Source organism: Rhagoletis pomonella, unplaced genomic scaffold, assembly GCF_013731165.1.
Source record: "Rhagoletis pomonella isolate Grant_MI unplaced genomic scaffold, Rhpom_1.0 Rhpom_scaffold_00005, whole genome shotgun sequence".
NCBI classification, from domain to species: Eukaryota; Metazoa; Arthropoda; class Insecta; order Diptera; family Tephritidae; genus Rhagoletis; species Rhagoletis pomonella.
Genome location: NW_023458559.1, coordinates 51910300 through 51930212, shown reverse-complemented (window position 1 = coordinate 51930212; position 19913 = coordinate 51910300). Strand labels below are relative to the sequence as shown.

Here is a 19913-nt window from a genome sequence, read left to right as displayed (position 1 = left end):
AAAAAACATAACTCGATGTATAATTTTTATTTCTAAACACTGCAATGCAATATATTATTATCTATCATTGATCGCAAATTTTAAAATATTAAAATAATGATTGAATATCTTTTTTTTTGATAAACTCATAATGATTGCGCGCTCTGGTTTTAACTTTAAAGTACAGTATTCAGCGGAGTGATACTTCGCCCTTTTGTTTTTATTTTTTGTACTTTTACATACAGTTATTCAGCGCTGCTACATGTATAGCTGTTAACAATTTCGTACTTTAACACAAAAAAAAAAAATAATAATGAAGTGGAGTATATAGCGAATTGCTCAATGCTGTCTGTGTAGAAGCACTGGAAATTATTAAACAGAAAATAAATGAAACACAAAAAACTCCATTACCCAAGTAATGTTCCAATCAATTCACCGCCTCACTGCACTTGGCTAGTGACTGTGACAAAAACACATGCATCCGCACGAATATCGTGATAAATTTGCTTTCCACTTTCCTAATAAATACATACATACTGCGGATGTTTTGAATGTCATATTTTTCACAATCCGAATTTTTGGAATGCGAATGCGAATGTTAGGAATAACATTAAAGAAGCTATAATCAACTTAAGTCATCGTTTTTATTACTTACAAATTTTGTTAATTATTAGCATATATGTATGTAATACTTCTATATTGGCAGCATCTACAGTGCAGTCAGCAAACATTACAGTACAGACATATAAAACAAGTAATTTTTTGCAAAAAAAAAAACCGACTTAAAAAAAAAATATATATATATATATATATCTTTTTTGGAAGTCGGTTAAAAAGAAAACGAAAACCAAGTAATCGTATGCAAAATATGACACTTGAAATTAAAACAAATCGCAGTGGCGGTACCTTAAAGGAAAATTACAGAGAATTTTGAGTTTTCATTTAATTTCATGAGTTTTATAGTAAAATAAATTGTATAAATGTCGCTGAGATGCTTTTTAAGCGAAAAAAGAGGGCATAAATTAATAATATATATATAGCTTTACATACATGCGTATTTCTAGAAATTTTAGCTAAAAAGTTTGCAATTCTAATGAAAATTTGTTGATTTTTTTTTTAATTTTTGCACAAAGTTTAGAATTTGGATTTATATAGTTTGTGTTAGATAATCAGCTGTACTTCTATAAAAAATAATATTATATAAAGATCACTACAATTTTGATGAGTCTTTATAGTTATTTATTCGTTTTTACCTGGTTAGTTAGTAAATTTGTACTCAGCGAAAAATGGAAATATACGTTTGAATTAAACATTCCAAAATAATTAAGTGCTAATTATTCTAAACATTTTCAAAACGGTTTTTTAATTTCCAGGTAGTTTTAAAATAAAATCTTTATTCATAAACTTTTAGTTTGTATAAGTAAACAACGTCAACAAAAGGGCTTAAGCACCCCAGAGTAAAATAATCCCGTTCAAATTTTTTTTCAAACCCTACTGAGGATATGTCAAATTCGCCTGAATGGATTCGTCACTACTAATACATGAAAAATCTACGCATGTGCAAACCGTACATTTGGCTCAAAACTATCTCCCTTTGATTGCTGATCTAAACACATTGCGCAGATAGTTTATTGCCAATATAGATGTTTAGAACATTGAACGTGTGCTTAACCTATACAGTGTTTTAATCTAATACAAGTCAAAGTTCAAAAGCGGCATATTATATTTGAAAAAAAAGTAATTTTGCTGCCTTTTCTCCCATGAGACGATTTCTTAAAGGCTCGTATATAAGGCCGGTTGCACTGAACAAATATTTGCGGGACAGATCTGTCAGTTTGTCGTATTTCAGTTTAGTTTTCCACCATTCGAGGGGATTTTCACCGAGATAAGCTCATTTTATAATGTCTCCAGATTCTACATCGGATCCTTCGCTTTCGCTGGAGGAGTCTAAAATTATTTCTAGGTTGCGTATAAGCGGGGAACGGATTTTTAGGACCTAAAAACCTATAAAAAAGGCATAATCAAATAATGAAATAGGCTAGAAAATCCAAAATAATATAGCGAAATAGACAGGAAAAGGCACTGGAACTCGCAAAAAAGGCAAAAGAAGACAAAAACCGAAAAATAATCAAAAAAATACATACCGACAAACTATGAACTAGTTTTATTTTTAATATTTTTATTGAGCTTTGTACCACGATTGCTTATTAGGAAAAATTGAAAAAGCAACAAAGTCTAAGCGCCTCTAGCTAAAAGCCGGTTATGGTCCGCACCCTGATTAGACAGACTTAGAGCCATTTCAACAATATTAGAGTGAACTCTCTGCCCATGTACACTTTGGCATTCGCAAAACATTCGTATCTTTTTATGCGAACGCGAATGTGTAAAATGATGCGAATCATTCGCATAACGAATGCGAATGCAAAAATTCGCAACATCCCTGATACATACATATGTACAAATTGAAAAATTTCCATTTAGTTCGATAAAGAGTGTATATAAAAAAAAAAAAACATTAGAAATGTACGACAATTTGTGTAAAATTTAATATTTTGTTGCGAAACTTAAAAGCAGCAAATTGTCAGCAGTGTAGAGATAGACGGTTTGCGATAAAGTGCATACGATTTCAATGTTGAAATACATACATATGTATGTACATAAGCCTATATATGTATAAATTATGCCCAATAATTTCTTTTGTGCGCAATTTCCAAAAAAGTGTGCATGGCAGATATTTTTTATTTTTATTTTTTGAAGATTGGTTACTTTATCCTTTGAAATTTAATTAATTAAAAAATCGTTTACGTACGTGAAAATTTGTGCAGAATACGAAAATGCTTTCAGGCTCTTCAAACATTTATATTTGTTTTCTTGTTTTTGCATTTTTGTAAAATATTGTCCAGAATGTCGCTTTTTTTAACGAAATCTAAAGGAATAAATATGTTTAGAAACTGTTAGAAAAAAACTATACTAACGGGTAAACTTTGTACTGATTTTTAACACTAAATTCATGCTTTTTAAACATTTGCATATCACTTTAAAACTCGTTTATCACATAAGCTAATGTTGAGGTTTTCTCCACCTTCTTCATGATATTAACGTGGAGTTTTTCTTGGAAGGCAGGCGTTTTGTTTAATCTTACTTCGGCAACAACTTTTCATATATGCCATTTGAACCCTTTTGGAGAAATAAGCTATTTAAATAAAAAATCCTTTTCACCTAAAATTGACAATCTGGAAATATTTCACTTTTTTTTTGCTAAAAAATATATATAAAAACAATGAAATCATTGAAACTTCTTAAGCAATGAAAAGACATTGGTAATTATCTTATTTTTAGTGTTTTTTGCATAGTTAGATGTCGTATATGTATACATATCCATATGTATACACACATATGTATTGAATTATGTGCTGTAAATTCATTGAATCGTGCATTAGTTCATGTATTTTAGTAATTGCCTAGTGTACCCGCATAATTGATTCAAAACAACACTAATATCTCCTACTCGGAAATCACAATTTCTATGTTATTCTGATAACCTTTGTTGAAGAAGTGTGCGAGCATGTTGCACACAAATACACATCATATTTTTACATATTTAGCTCCGCCTCTTTACGAAGGCTGCAACAAGGCTGCAATAATGGAGCTCATTTTGCAAACAATGTTTGTCGAGTGCTAATTATATGAATGAAATTGAAAGATAACACGGTGCTACAAAAAAAAAATGTTGCATGTACTTTTTATATCATGGTAGAAGTGGTAGAACAAATCTAAAAAATTATTTTGGCATTAGCAGAATTTCAAATACACCTCCAAAATCTTAAGTTGTGTATGATCAAAAAATTAAAATGCGGAATTTTGGGTTGAAACACCGCTCATAAATCGGACAGTTTTCAATGGAATCTGAAAATCTTATGTTCGTTGAAAAGCGGAAAGTTGTGTCTTTCCGTTGCTTTTGGGAATTTTAAGTTAAGTCTATAATCATTGATTCCGTGAACAAAAAGTTTGAGAAAAATTTAAAAAAAAATTGTTATGGTGACCTTGGATTAAAATTACACCCTTTACTTGTATCGCATGCCTGTGCTTTACCTATAACTTAATTGTACCTTAATTGTAAAAAAATTCCTTGGACTACAAAGACATCTTCTTTGTAATTTGATTCAACAACAAAATAAGAAATAAAATTTATTTTCTCGAAAACCCTGCTTGCATTACATAAAAAAAAATCTTTCAGTTGGAAAATCACGAAAAGATTGATTTGTTCGACAGCTCAAATAACAAATTAAATAATTTTTTTTTTTTGGTTTTTTATCAAAGACCACAAAAAAATGTTTTTCCTGATTCAATTCGCCGAACAAGTAATAAATTTATATTATTTAGAATATGTACATGCATTGTACCACTTTCAGTTCAGACATCAATTTTAATTTTGGATTTGGGATTTGACTAACTAAAAATCACGCAACCCTGCACACAAGGAACTTCAAGTCTGCCTGCCCTTTAAAGTTAAGTTACGTATATTTAAGTAATAAATATTATCGGTTCCAGCCATTTTTTGTTTGTTTTTGAATAACTCAAAAACTTTTACTTGCAGCACTTTATGACCAATTAAACAACTGTGTTATAAAAACTCACCATCCATTTTCGTTTGCAGGCTGCGTGGCGAATCCGGCAATGAATCGCCATCACTATTCAAACTGTAGGAGTGTTCTGACTTGATGGGTTGCAAATTAAATAAAGCATCTGACATGAGCTTGTCATTTAAGATCATTACAGCCGGATCCTTCATATCACGTTCCATAAACCAATCATGTAAGTCCGAATCTGTAGAGATTTTGAGGGATTCCGTCTAGAAGAAGAAATAATGAAAAATAAGTTATTATTAGTTTAGATTTTAAATTCGTTAAGAAATAGACTTTTACATATATGTATGTGCATAATGAAGAGATATGTACATGCACACATACTGTAAGAAAATACTGAATAGAATAATCTCTTATCATTGATTACATAAGAGCCAGAAGAGCTATTAAGAAATATAGTATACAAGATAAACCTTTGCAAATCAAGTAAATACTAAATTATTGACTTTATTTGTTTTGCGTTTTGTGCTTGAATTTTAAGTTTGTTCACAATGAATTGATTTATCTACTTATTGTTCTGCTACTATATGTATGTATGTATGTATGTGCATATGACGGCTCCAAATTAGCTGCTGAAGGTATCAGGGGGTTTCGCTCCTCATCTCTTTTTTTCATAGGTGGATATATTACTTAGCTCGCAGCGTCGTTTTTAACTTGCTTCAAACTAATGTTTTCTTTGATAGCAACTATAGCAGATACCTACGGTTAGTAATTTGCCTTCACGAAATAATCTTATCACTATTTCATAGTTATTTGACATGATTTGAAAATTACTCTTTGCCAAGGCCGGAAACCCTTATGACAGACCAGACATATGAAATACACACATGATTGACACTCTTGTTGCATTTTGTTAATTTTGTGAAAATGTGTAGGTTAGTTTGTAGCATTCTTCCTTACGTTAACACCCCCTTTTTTGCTTGCTTCATCCTTGGTCATGATACTTTGTATGTTATCTGACTGCAGTTTTTAGTTTGTACATTTGAACGGCACGTGTTTGAAGTAAGGCGCTACACTGATAGCAGAAAATTGCCATTAGTGATTTTTCAATCAGTGAAAACACAAATTTAATTTTAATAGGTATTTGTTCAAATGGTGCACATTAGGAATGTTAATCCCGGAATACCGGCCTCTTTCAGGTCCCAAAAATCCCGGGACGCTTGGCAAGTAATCCCGGGATTTTCGGGATTTGTAATTATCACTGATGGCAATAATAGAAACTCCTTTTCTTGACCAATATTGGTATATTTTTTTTTTAATACCCGAGCGCACTTGTGCACTTTGTTCACATAACGGTTGTTTGTAACAGGCAAAACGAATCGAGATAGATATAGACAAATGTATACATAAATGATCAGAATGAAAAGAGAAATCGATTAAGTGGTGACTGTCTGTCCGTACGTCCGTCTGTGCACACAATAAAATAAAAAATAAAAATTTAGGTGCCTTAACGAAACTTAGTAAGTGCACTAAGAATATTATAAATTTTTGGAAAATGGGCGTAGCCGCGCCCACTTATGGTTACATGTGTATATCTTGGTAACCGCTGCACTAATTTCTTCCAAACTTGGCACAGTTGTTGGCCTTGGTACAGCATATTAAATGGCCGAAAATTTTTAAAATCGGACAATAACCACGCCCACATCCCATATAACGGTAATTTAGAGAAATACGAAATACTCGATAAATAAGTAAATATTATAGCTAATTTATTCACAATTGATGCTTGCAACAATTCTTTACCAAGAAATACGTTTTTGGTAAAATTTTGGAAAATGGGCGTGGCACCGCCCACTTATGATCACATATATGTATCTCGATAACCATTCTACCAATTTGTACCAAACTCGGTATGATTCTTGTGCTTGCCACAAAAAGCAAAACGTTGAAAATTATTGTAAGCGGACCAAAATTGTGGCCGCTTTTCATATAACGGTAAATTTCAGAAATGCTTGAAACCTCAATATTTCGAAATTTAAGGACGCTAATTTACTCAAAATTGATACATCCATGTAGCGGCAGCTTTCGGACAGGTGAAAAACATATATTTAATACTTGCGCCGGGTATTTAATGTTCGGCTCCGCCCGAACTTAGACTTTCTTACTAGTTAGTTTTTCACTTTGACATCAGTAATTCAAAAATGATTTAAAAAATTCAGAGAAATGTGCTTAGAGAAGAAGTTTGGGTATAAAATTAAAGAGGAAATCCTGTAGAACTTAAACAGACTTAAGTTTTTGGTGCAGAAGGACTGGAAAGTATTGAAAATGTACTTTTATCATTTTTTCCTCGAATTTCGTCCTTCTAACTTTATCAGCTTAAAAAATTACCTATTCGACCTTGTGAATCAAAAAAATTTTAATTTTTTTAAATTCTTAAGAAATTTTCTCTTGAATTTGGTACCCATATTTTTGTTCTACATTGCATTGATTTTTTTAAATAACTTTTGGAATTAATCATATCTTTGAAACTACAAAGTCGTTTAAAATAAATCCTGACGTCAGAGAGAAAAAATTAAAACGCCACTTTAAATAAAAAAGTAGGTTCCAAATCCATTTATTTATTATTTATTTTATGATAGGAGAGCTTCATAAGCAATATAGAAGCAATTTTTTCGATTTAAGTTTTTGGAAAGTAATGAATATCCCGGGTTGTGATGACGACATCCCGGGATCGGAAGAAACTGAAAAATTAACATCCCTAGTGCACATCTTTGCCAACGATTTTTACCCTTTTTGTAGATAATTATCGTACCTAAGCATGTGTGACGGCATTTAAGAAGCTATAAATAAGCTAGTGAGCCCTGAATTGTTGCAAGTCTACATAACAGATAACGAAAATATATTGAACATTGGCGACTTAATTTAGTAAACCTCTCTGCTTATATTACTTATGTATATTTAAATGTTTGAATGTGTCATGGTAATCATATACAAATTTTGCACCTTTTTTGTATATGTTACTGGCCAAACACGATCTTAGGACAAACTAGTTTTGCCTAGGCTAAATAAACTATATAAGGCGCCACAGTATTTTTGAGCAGAGCTCCTTTCGGCCTTCAGCAGTGCTTCAAAAAAATAACCCTCATCAGTCCAACTCCAGCAACGCAGTCCTCAATATTGTTGCGGCAAACTTTATTCCGCGTTGGATGGATGTATCGGATCTAATTAGAACTAGTTTAGCCTAGGAAAAACTAGTTTGTCCTAAGATCGGGTTTGGCCGGTAACATATACATACATAGACTCTGCACTTGAGAAGTACACTCCTCGTCATTTGAATAGCGCACCCTTTTAATCCTAAGTATTTACAGTTGTCCTCTTGTTTATTTAATATTTATTATATGTTAAACCGATTTTAAAATTTTATACGAAAATGATAAAAATCAAGAAATTTTCACCAATATTTAATTTTTTTTTAGAAAAATGTGTAGTCCATGCAATAAAGTGCATGTTTCAAGTGTCTACAGAATACCGTAGATTTTTGGCTTTTTTTTTGTTGACTTTGCTTCCACCCAAAATTTTTCCAAAAATATCATTACCTCATTTACTGAAGGTCATTAGGAAAGCGCACCCCTTTGTTTACATTATTTTTTTGAATTTGCTTAAAATTCGAAAATCGGATTAACGTGCATTTTATTGAATAAATTGCTATATTTGTATAAAAAATTAACGAATATTTCGCACGAAAGTATGTTAATATGTACATATGTATGTATGTATGAATGCATGTAAAAGAAATGAAAACCATGCCAGGAAGAGCCTGCCTGAAACTATACAACAAAGCAAATGCAGTTTAAATAGCGGCAAATCAGCAGCACTTGATAGCAGTAGGTTGAATAAGGAAATTAATTAGCAGCAAGAGCTTACGGGGTGTGCATAGCTCAGTGGTTAACGCTTCTGACTTTGCAGATCGATGGCGCGCGTTCGATCCCTGCTGAAGTCTTGAAAAAAAAGGAGTGTGATGAGGAGATGTGGGGTGATCTCCGAAATAGCTGCTATAACTTCAACCGCTTAGACTTTGTTGCTTTTTCCATTTTTCCTAATAAGCATAATCGTGGTACAAAGCTAAATAACAATATGCCAATTTATAATTTTTATTTGTGTTTTGAATGATGGCCTACAACTAGGAATGTTAATCCCGGGATCCCGGGCCTTTTTGAAGTCCCGCAAATCCTGCGATTCTTGGTAAATAATCCGGGGATTTTCGGGATTTGTAATTTGCACTGATGGCAATAATAGAAACTCCTTTTCTTCAACAGTATTGGGTATATTTCTTTTTTTATTTGATAATTCATATTTTTTATAAATGTCTACATATAACACCGTCCGATAGTAAATATTACAAAAAAAAATCAATATATTCGCGAGACCAGGGACCAAATATAAAAAAATTGCGTTTTTAGTTTTTCACCCTGACGTCAGTAAATCAAAAATGATTTAAAAAATTCAGTGAAATGCGCTTAGAGAAAAACAGATTCAATTTTTTGGTGCATAACGACTGGTGTATTGAAAATGTCCTTTTAAAATTTTATCCTTGAAATTTCGCAATATTTGTTTGTGAAAAAATTATATTTTAAGGACTGATATAAATTCGATAACATCCTCGAATTTTGTCCTTCTAACTTTATCAGCTTAAAAAGTTACCTATTCGTCTTTGTGAATTCAAAAAATTTTAATTATTCCAAATTTTAAAGAAATTTCCTCTTTAACTTGGTACCCATATTTTTTATTCTACATTGCATTGACTTTTTAAAATAATTTTTGGAATAAATACTGACGTCAGAGAGAGGAAATAAAAACGCCTCTTTAAATAAAAGTAGTTTTCAAACCCAGTTATTTATTATTTATTTTATGGTACGACTAATCTCGGGATCCCGGGATTGTGATAAGGGCATCTCGAAAATCCCGGTATGGTAAAAGGCGAAAAAAACAAAACATCCCTACCTACAACGAAGTACTATTTATAAAAGTACTACATCCGGCCAAGTGAAATTTTTACTGCTATATTTCAAACACATGCGAGTATGTAATTAAGTACATATGCGTCAGTTGTCGGTATGTGATAAGATCACTTTCAATGTCTAAATACTGCCAAAACATTATTATTTAAATAAAAATTGCAAATTGCGATTTATTTTATCAGTCATTGAAAATTTGATGTTTATACATTCATACCTCTAAATTAAAATTTTTATATACCTACATATCGTCGTTTAAAGTACAAAACCACGTAACTGACATTTTTTGCCAATAAATTGGATTTGCTCACCGAAGCTCTTGGCTCAAGCCTTATTATATGAAATATACTAGCCAGAAATGCGATTGCTTTATAAAAGAGAGAACCATTTTGAAATATGAATGAGAGTAATCTCTACAAAATAATTTATGCAACCTCACATACGCGGTTTTGCATTATCTTTATACGCGGTTTTGTACTTTAAACGACGATATGTACATATGTATGTACATGTATGAATAATGTGACCAACCGTACTTCTTTCGGAAGTACAGTACTTCTTTTTGAGCCGTTGTACTTCGTACTTTGAAGTACAGTCAAATATACTTCTTTGCAATATTTGGTATTACCTTTTAAGTTGAGTTTTCTTTAACTGAATCGAAAAATTCTAAAAGGTTAGTCATCTCAGTTTAAAGGGGTACTCGTAGATCAACACATATGTAAATTATGACTGTCAATCACTTCACATCTGTAGTTGACAAATTTCATTGTAAGTGACTATTCAATCAATAAAAATGCATTTAAAGGCCGGCCCACATAGAACTTTCGCGTTGATTTTGGCGTTGGCGTTGGTTTGACAGAACGCACGTTTAAAGTATGCTTGCTACAATGAACGCTTGGCACCGAATGCCTTGGCCACTAAATTAACATACTAACGACAGATAAATTAATACTTCATATCAATAAATTCATGAAAAAAGTATTTTTGGATTCTTCCTCCCTTCCAAGACTCGTATGGCCTAATTTTTGGAAAATAAAATAAAGAGATTTATGATGGGAGATTTTCAAACAAATTTTTGATTTATGAAGCATTCTTTATTTTTTATACTACTCGGCTTTCTCATGGAAATTTAATTTATATTCTTATAACTCCTGTCTACATACATATCGGGGGAAACCCCTGCTATTTATGTACATAGTTTAAAGAGGGGTGAAAAAACTATATTTAATCCACCCCAACTTATACCTCTTTACTTGTTAATTAAAAAATTAACTTTGTTGGATTTGGTACACTGTCAACGTTTTTGTATATTCTGCTTTTATCATTTTTGTCATTACTTTCACAAAATTTTTTGTTCTCAGGTCCTGTACTTCTTTGAGCTATGAAATAGTTGGTCACATTATGTATGAAGGTACTTGCATATGTATGTATATTTTTTATTGTTCGTATAAACGGCATATACATATATTCTATTGTTTGAATACACAATATGTATTTGTATATATATTCAATATTTTCAAGTTCAACTCAATTACTTTTCTATATATATTTTTATTGGTTTAACATATAGGTGGTGATCTAAACTCTGCGTTTGTTTCATAAACATACATACTATATGTTTATACTTATGTATGTATGCTGATAAGCGAGCCTGTATTTTTAAGTACCAAATGTCGAGTCGAGAACGACACCTGTTAGTTAAACAGACATGCTTGCCTCTTACAGATTTTGCACTTAATTGTGATTGCCATTAAAAAAAAAAAAAAAAAACAATCTATGGTTGCAAAATGTCTTGAAGATGCCGAACGGATAGCGGAGGTTACTATGGCGATGATTGCCGACTGCATGGAGACCATGGGTCTGAGTCAATTAAATATCTGGGCTTAAACTCGACGCTTGATTAAAGTTCAATGAGTACATGCATTACATTTGCGACAAGGATGCAAAAAATAACCGCGCGCTCACCAGGATAATGGTTAACGCAAGGGGGCCCAAACAAAGAGCAGGAAATTATTACTCCAAGTAGCTTCATAGAGCGGCGGCATCAACTCGATCTACAGACTATGTGCGTTAAAGGTTTATTTAGATTTTCGGACAGTTTCGGAAGAAACTGAATTCAATGGGCTACAAAATTGCATATCCAGAATCATTCTAGGAAATCCAATTAAAAAAGCTCGACATTTTTACGAAATTTTGTTGAATTTTTTAAATATTGAACAAAGTTTGAAACATAATTTATACGGGTTAAAGAAACACCTATATAACAAAAAAAGAATATATATAAAAATATGTTAAAACTTGTCAAAATATGGTGCGGCTATAAATTTTTCGACCAGTATATGTCAAAAACACAAACACCGCCACTTGCATTTTCATAATCTTTTTGTGCTGTTTATATCTAATAATAAAAGCTACAAGTATACACACATGCATTTTAAAGCATTCCAGTTCTCCCTTTTTCTGCGAAAGGTGTGTACTGGTTTTGCCAAAAATGCATATTCGAATTTGGTGAAGTCGTCTATACATACATATATAAAACCGTATACGAGTATATAGAATACAAAGCTATGCATATAATAAACAAAAAATACAGTCTTCTGCAAAAAATCGATAGTCTTCTGCAGGGTACGAAAATAAACTGTACAAAACAATTCCCATTTGCTCATCGATCATCATATCATTTGTGGTTTTGTACAGTTTTGTACATAGTCAGAAACAAATTGTAAGATTCACTGTCATTTTCCCCAACGAGAAACGTTTGCATTTCGTTTGTGACAATTGTACCATATGGTACGTTTTATATGTATGCAAACGTTTCAATTACGTGAAAAATATTTTTTTCTGTAAATTTTCATATCCAATTCGATTAAAAAACATTTTTATTTTTTTATTTCATTGCAGCCATTCGTTTTGTATTTAGTTATTGCATATATGTACATACATACATATATTTTTTTCTGCACGATTCATTTCGTTTGTTGTTTCGTATGTAACTACTAACTACTGTAGTGTACTATCGCCAAAGTGAACTCAGCCGTTTTGTTTTCGTATTGTACCGAACTGTTAAAGTAATAAACGAAACGAAATAGTAACGTACAATATAGTTTATTTTCGTACACTGGTCTTCTGCAATAAAGACACACATCAAATTTTCATGTTTTTTAGTAGAACCAATGAAAGTTTTTGCGCTTTAGCAATAATATGCTTGAAACTAGAGATGGGCGCGGGATATCGGGACCCATGGGACCCACGGTACTGATTTCGAATTGACCGGGATGGCCGGTATCGGGAAGGTCTGTGAAATTTTGCGGGCGGGAAGGGACAAAAATCTTTTCCCGACATTCCCTCAGCAAATTCGGAAAATCTTCCTTAATAACAATGTGTGAAATATGCACTTTCTTATGTTTTATTGGGACGGTAACGAGCAGCAAAGCAAAACAACAAAATTGGAAGATGCCATTATTTTTTTTTGTTATTTAAAGTTAATTTGAAAGACATGTGAATTTTTCTTAGTGATAGATTTCGGGATCCACGGGACCCGCGGTACAATTCTGAAAAACGTCGGGATGGGCGGGTTCGGGAAGGTCTGTGAAATTTTGCGGGCGGGAAGGGACAAAAATCTTTTCCCGACACTCGCGATAAAATCGCAACCTCAGCAAATTCGAAAAATCTTCCTTAATAACGATGTGTGAAATATGCACTTTCTTATGTTTTATTGGGACGGCAACGAACAGCAAAGCAAAATAAAGAAATCGGAAGATGCCATTATTTGTTTGTTATTTAAAGTTAATTTGAAAGACATGTGAATTTTTCTTAGTGATAGATTTCGGGATCCACGGGATCCGCGGTACAATTCTGAAAAACGTCGGGATCGGCGGGTTAGGGACTTAAAAATTGAATTTCGGGATGGGCGGGATCGGGACTAAATATTTAGTCCCGTGCCCAACTCTACTTGAAACGTAACTGTTTTGGATTATTTTCAGTCATTCTGTTGAGAAAGTTTGTAAGCTTTCAAATTATGATTGCTTTAAAAAGCTCTAGTAAGGATTAGACTGAAAAGGGTGAACAACGGCGCTATATGCCATTATTTCCTATAAAAGCATTACTAACCGATCAACAGTTTTTGATTAATACCAATATCTATATCTATATATATATGTATATAAATACGCCACAAAAAAATTTTGAACCCCTTTTTTGAGAGCACCATTACCTCTATTTCAATGGAACATACACCGATTTAAAGGATATAGCTTCCTCTAGTCCAGAAATGTTAACCCCGATATATAGGGGGCGTGGCATCTGACATATAGATTAAAATGTGAAAACCACTATATCTCTAAAGATTTTAAATACCCTACTTACGGCGAAAAATGGTAGGTACTGGAAAATTGGGCGTGGCACCTCTCATACAAACTGAAACGCTCATATCGCTTTTCTCTGGAGCCGCTTACTTATACCAACGTCCTGACATTTGCCACAGCAACATATGCTATCAGTAACATGCTTATGACGAAAAGTGGTAGGTATTGGAAAAGGGGGGCAATGCACCTCCCATATAAACTGAACTTCTCATTTTGCTTATCTGTGTAACCGCTTATGCTAACGTTCTGAAATTTGACACAACTTCATATGTTATCATCAGGGTTAGCAATGTTTAAAACACTTGTTTTTTAAAAGTGCTTAAAACCTTGTCTAAAACAATGGGGAAAAACCCTTATATTTAAACACGTTTTAATACGATAACAGGCATTATGTTGCAAATAAAAAAAGTACAAAAACTAAACAAAAACAAAAATTATGTATGTTTTGTATATATGTTTTATACCTGTTTTAAACATATATAAAAGCATCAATCATATAATGAATAGTTATTGTACTTTTCAAAAGTTTTGTTTGCAACATAATGCCCCTTATACTAGGTTTACATATAGTAGATTTACCTAATTTTCGAGCTTAACTCCCTAATATGTAATTAGAATTAGAGATTAGCCATACAAAATTCGTCCCTTATCTTAATCTGTAATTATAAAATAAACTCAGATGTCCAACCTAGTTTTATCGATTATTTTTGCGAAGAAGAGGAGAAATGCCAAATGTAAAAGCAAACAAAAATGGACGCTAGCAAGGAAAAGAGGTTTGTAAAGGTATTTTTAATAAAATAATAAGTTAAAATATATTTAAAGTGCTTAATATAGCAGAAAAATGTGATCACGGCGGCACGTAGAAGAAACATAAATTTTCCTTGATATGTGAGAATAACAAGCACAACAAATTTGGCGGCTAATAATCTAAGATGTGCCTATGTAAACGGGGTGATTGAAAAACGAGCTTTGTTTGAGATAATATTTATATGTGAACATACTTTTATCGTATTAAAACGTGTTTAAATATAGATGATTTGTTTTAAACAAGGTTTCAAGCACTTTTCAAAACAAGTGTTTTAAATATTGCCAATCCTGGTTATCATTGCCGAACTTATGGCGAAAAGTGATATGTATTCGAAAGGGGGATGTGGCACCTCCAATAAAAAGTGCAATTTCCATATCGCTTGTCTCTGAAACCACTTATGATAAGGTAATGGAATTTTATACACCTACATTTATATACATATACATATAAAATGGCAAGAATCATTCAATTGGGAACCATTTTCTACCAGATTTCTAAATCGCACTGAATGATTGTTATTTTGTGCAAATATTTTTTGAAAAATCAGTGAGTTTGTCTTCCGTTAGGTGACAGAGAGTCAGATTTGCTTAATCTTTAGAACACATAATTGCAACACAAAACTTGGTGTGATGCCAAAATATTGGCCTTAAGCCAAATCTTGAAAAAAAAACGCCGTGTAAAACCGCCGCTAGAGAAGGAAATTTCATATTTTGTTTTACACACACGAGGTACTTTCTTAACCTTTACTGATTCTGATTAAAAGAAAGATGTGTTTATGTAGATGTTGGAAATTTATGGCCTTATTTATAAAAAATAAAGTAGCTTTATAAAAGGTTTATAAGTTGAAACATGTATGAAAACGTCAATTTATAAAGCTCTTTAAACCTACTTTATTTTTTATGAATAAGGCCATTAGTTTTTAACCTTCCAAGAGGACCTCAGAAAAATATAATTGAAAAACCTATTTACAGTCTGAATTGTTATATGTTAAATATAAATATATAAATATGTCACTGAGAAACCGTTAGGAATCTCATCTATCCATATAATGTATATATGCATATTTTATTTTTTATAAAAGAAAATTGAGGTTCCTTTCTCGGTATACTTTCGAAAGCTACTGAAGAAATTTGGCTCAAGTTTTCCTGTGAACTCGCTATAAATTTTGGTGGTGGACTTCAAAATCATCATTCGTATAAAGGAGTCAACATTGTATTGACAAGCAAAATTTCAAAGTGTTTGAAAAAGATGTCGAATTTCGACAGCTAGTCGATACTAGTTTACAATAAATGTGAGACATGTGCCACTGCTCAGTAGTGCGCAACCTGTCGGATTGGTAAGAAGTAGGCATACACATGCCGATTTTCCATATAGAAATGCGGTTATTTGTCAATCTTATCCACTATAGAACCCGAAAGCGTGAAATTTTTAGTTGCTTCGTTATCGCAGAGGACCATCGATATGTACATACATACATACATATTCATATTCTCTTTTATGGCAAACGTTTTATTTGCATTTCGAAAGTTGTTCTTACGCGTTTCGTCCGCATTTTTTCAACTTGACAATGGGCTGGTGACTGTTGTCTCTGTAATGCGTCATATGCGTCCGCATACTTTTATGCATGCCGGTTAGATATTTTCATGCAATACACTCAACGTATAGCTGTGATTTGATATTTTTAACCCTTCCATAGATACTTGTATTTTCTCGTTTTTGTGTTTTATTTGCTTACTCACACGCATTCTTCTTGCGATCGCTACCGTGAAAAACAACAACAACCAAGTTATGCGTTCTTAAGTATTTATGTAAATTTTGTTTTCGCACAAATGTTCACCACCTACTGCTCAATTTGGAATTGGTTTTGGAACGCACCCAGGTGACTAATTGGCCATTGGCTCGCATGAGCTACAAATACATGTAAATACATACATATGTACGTACCCTGTAGGGAAACCCCGAACTGGTGAACAAAATTTTTAGTTCCGTACTAGATCTTTATCCGATAAAACTAGATCGTCACCAGTTCAAAAGCAGCGAGATCTTTTACTTTAAAAAAGCAATTTTATTTTTAGAAACCAATATCTAAAATGACGAATTTAGAACTCGTTCTGAACTATAGAAAAGGTAATGCAGCCGGGAACGATTTCCGATTCCTCTGACATCGCCGTGTTAAAGTCGCCAGCTGCTTGCATGCAAAATAGATTTATCGCGAACTAGTAGTGGGTCTAAATGTACTAGAAGCACACCAGTTCAGAACTAGAGATTTTCTCCACAGGGTATGTACATGGCGAAATGTTGCGTCGCAGAAAAATTATTGAGGTTACTGATTTTTAAATATGCATGGAATTTTCCTGCACAATAACCTACATAACTATGTATGTATGTATATAATACGAGTACTAAACTTTTTTATGTATGTATGTATGTAAGACCAAGTGTTAATTCTAAATTGACTAAAAACCCATTCTCTTTGACTTTCATATATGTATATACTTAGGTGCATAAATACTCATATAGAGATATGAATATCTATTCTAATTAGCTTTTGTTGCTTTATGCGGGAGCGCAAGGTTGTTGCAAGTGGTGAAACATGTTATTAAATAATGATAACTAAATTCGACAACTTCGACTGGTTATTTGCTCATTAAACTAGTTATTTTATATAAAAAGAAAAATTAATTTTTGGCACTATACAATTTATATTTATTTTCTCTTTATGCCAGATTTAATAACACTTTTTGTCATCAAATGTGTTCCATACCATTTGGTTAAACGAAATAAAGTCGATTCTAAAGTTAGTATGCGACAGCTTTTTTGACAGATATTGGGAAAAATAACACATTTTTCAAGGCAGAACTACAGTTGGAGGTTTGCCTTTACCTGCTGACGCGCGACCGATGTTAGAAAAAGCTTTTTCTAATTTACATATTGCCTGGAGCAGGGAGCAAACCCAGGTCCTACGGGGTGATAATACACACCTCTAGCCACTCAGCCACAGTGTCTAAATTAGGCACTGCCATCAAAAAAATATCTACCGAAAATCCTTCCAAAAGCGATAATATTTTACGGACCTTCTAAACCAAAGGTTCCCTAACTTGCTAAGCTCGTGGACCCCTTTCAAAACTTTAATGGTTTCGGTTGACGCCCTGCTGCCCTTTCTAACATATTCCCAAAGCTCATCAAAAAAATATGAAGATTATATCTAACGATGAAAACAAGGCGAATTTATACAAGATGGTGTTACTGGCGAATTTAGATTTTCGCCGCTGTACTTCTTAATGTCAAATGGATGTGTTTGTTGTAATATGAATTCGCCTTGTTTACAACAAAACACATCATTTTGACATCAGGAAGTATCGCGGCGAAAATCTAAATGCCATCAACACCACCTTGTATAAATTCGCCTTGGATGAAAATTTGCATGGTGGGTGAGTGCCAAAACTAAATTCGGAGTGGCAAAAATAAAACTTAAATATTTTCTTGCGTTCTATTTATCCAAATAATTTGACTACACAATGGCAACAGAGCTCGTACAGCCATCAAAGTACTATCTCGCCGTTAGGAGTTATATTTTTTAAGAGCACTCCATAAACTGCTCACATGTTCCAGATCGTCTTCGGAAGTATCCCTCGAAAATCTATTATTACCTCATTTTTCTTTTTACAAATCGTCGCCTGGGTAAAAGATTGTCGTATTTTAATTTCGGCAGGTTGTGGGAAATCGCGATTGAAGTTTGGAATGCAATTCTCAAAAACGCGAAGAAAGATCTTTAAATTATTTAGTTTTTACTGTTTATTGTTAATTAGTTTTGAGTTTATGAAGGATTTTCTTTAGTCAAATTTTGTCGTAAGCGTCATTTGTCCACAATTTGGCAGCCACTTCGTATGAAATACGACAAAATGTGATCAAAATTTCTACCAAATTAACGAGACTTTTTACTCAATATCTCGGAAACTAAAGGAGGTATCCGAAAGAGGAGAACGCCATTTTTAAGATATTAATTAGTTTAATATGACTGCATCACCAAATAAATTTTTATTAAATTATCGAAAAAGTTGTAGTCAATATCTCGGAAACTAAAGGAGATATCTAAAAACTGATAACACCAATCGAAAGACCTTATTTCAAAATATATAACTGCATCTAGAACTAAAAATCGTCAAATTGGCACTTACGACAATCTTTTACCCAGGCTACGAAATGTTAACATCACAAATTTGCGTGTCGTATTGTTTAATACATTGTATGAGCAGATGTTCCGACAATTTGCTCTTTTCACTTTTGCTGATAACTTTGATAACATACACCTAAAGTTGCATAGGCGCACTTGTGCCTATTACGTGCATTTGATGTTATAGGGAAGGAACAAGTTATAGCAAGCGATAGCGCATTTGAAGCGTGTACATTAGGGTGGTCCAAAAAGAATAAAGTCGGAATTTTAAAAAAAAGTATACCCCTATTTTTTTTATTTTGAAATCCAAAAATATTTAGAGGTCGCTCAAAGCGCTCAAAGTTTTCATGTATTTTATATGAGGAAAAAATCACTTTTCTTAGAAATGGTATAGAATTCTTGAAAATCAATATTTTTGTTCGGAGAACTCAGGTTCTCTTCAGGAGACTTTTAATAGGCATACCAAATTGTTTATTTAACCAGTTTTTAATACTAACGATTTTTTATTGGTCCCCTTATTGAATTTTTCGGGTTTCTTGGGGGTTTTTGGTGGACCCATACAATATATTTACATATTTACTATGAAAAATAAACTATTGGGTATTATTGTAGGGAATCTCCTGCAGAGAAACAGAGTTTTGCGATCGTAAAATATTGATTTCTAAGAATTCTATACCATTTCTACGAAATTATTATTTTTCTATATAAAATTGAGAGCGACTTCTAAATATTTTTCGATTTCAAAATAAGAAATAGGGGAATATTTTTTCGGTATAGAAGAATCGTAGGGGGTGAGACCATAAAAATTCCGACTTTACTTTTTCACATGCATTTTTACACCACCATAGTATACATATGTACGTAAACAAGTTTTTAAAATTTTATATTTAATGGTATAAAAATGCAGTCGGGTTTCTATGAAAAAACGCCATTTTGGCGAAAAAACCTATTTAATTCGCGGTAAAGAATATTTTACACACTTTGTTA

The 19913-nt window shown here is 32.7% G+C and overlaps 1 protein-coding gene across 1 annotated transcript in view; it reads right to left on the bottom strand.

Annotated features, from left to right (window-relative positions):
- Window positions 1–19913, bottom strand: part of LOC118739168 (cyclic AMP response element-binding protein A) — a 149376-nt gene that overhangs the window by 16974 nt on the left and 112489 nt on the right. Inside the window, exon 2 of the mRNA XM_036470353.1 lies at window positions 4618–4831. Within this exon, the coding sequence (XP_036326246.1) occupies window positions 4618–4831 (214 nt within the window). The remainder of the gene's footprint in view (window positions 1–4617; window positions 4832–19913) is intronic.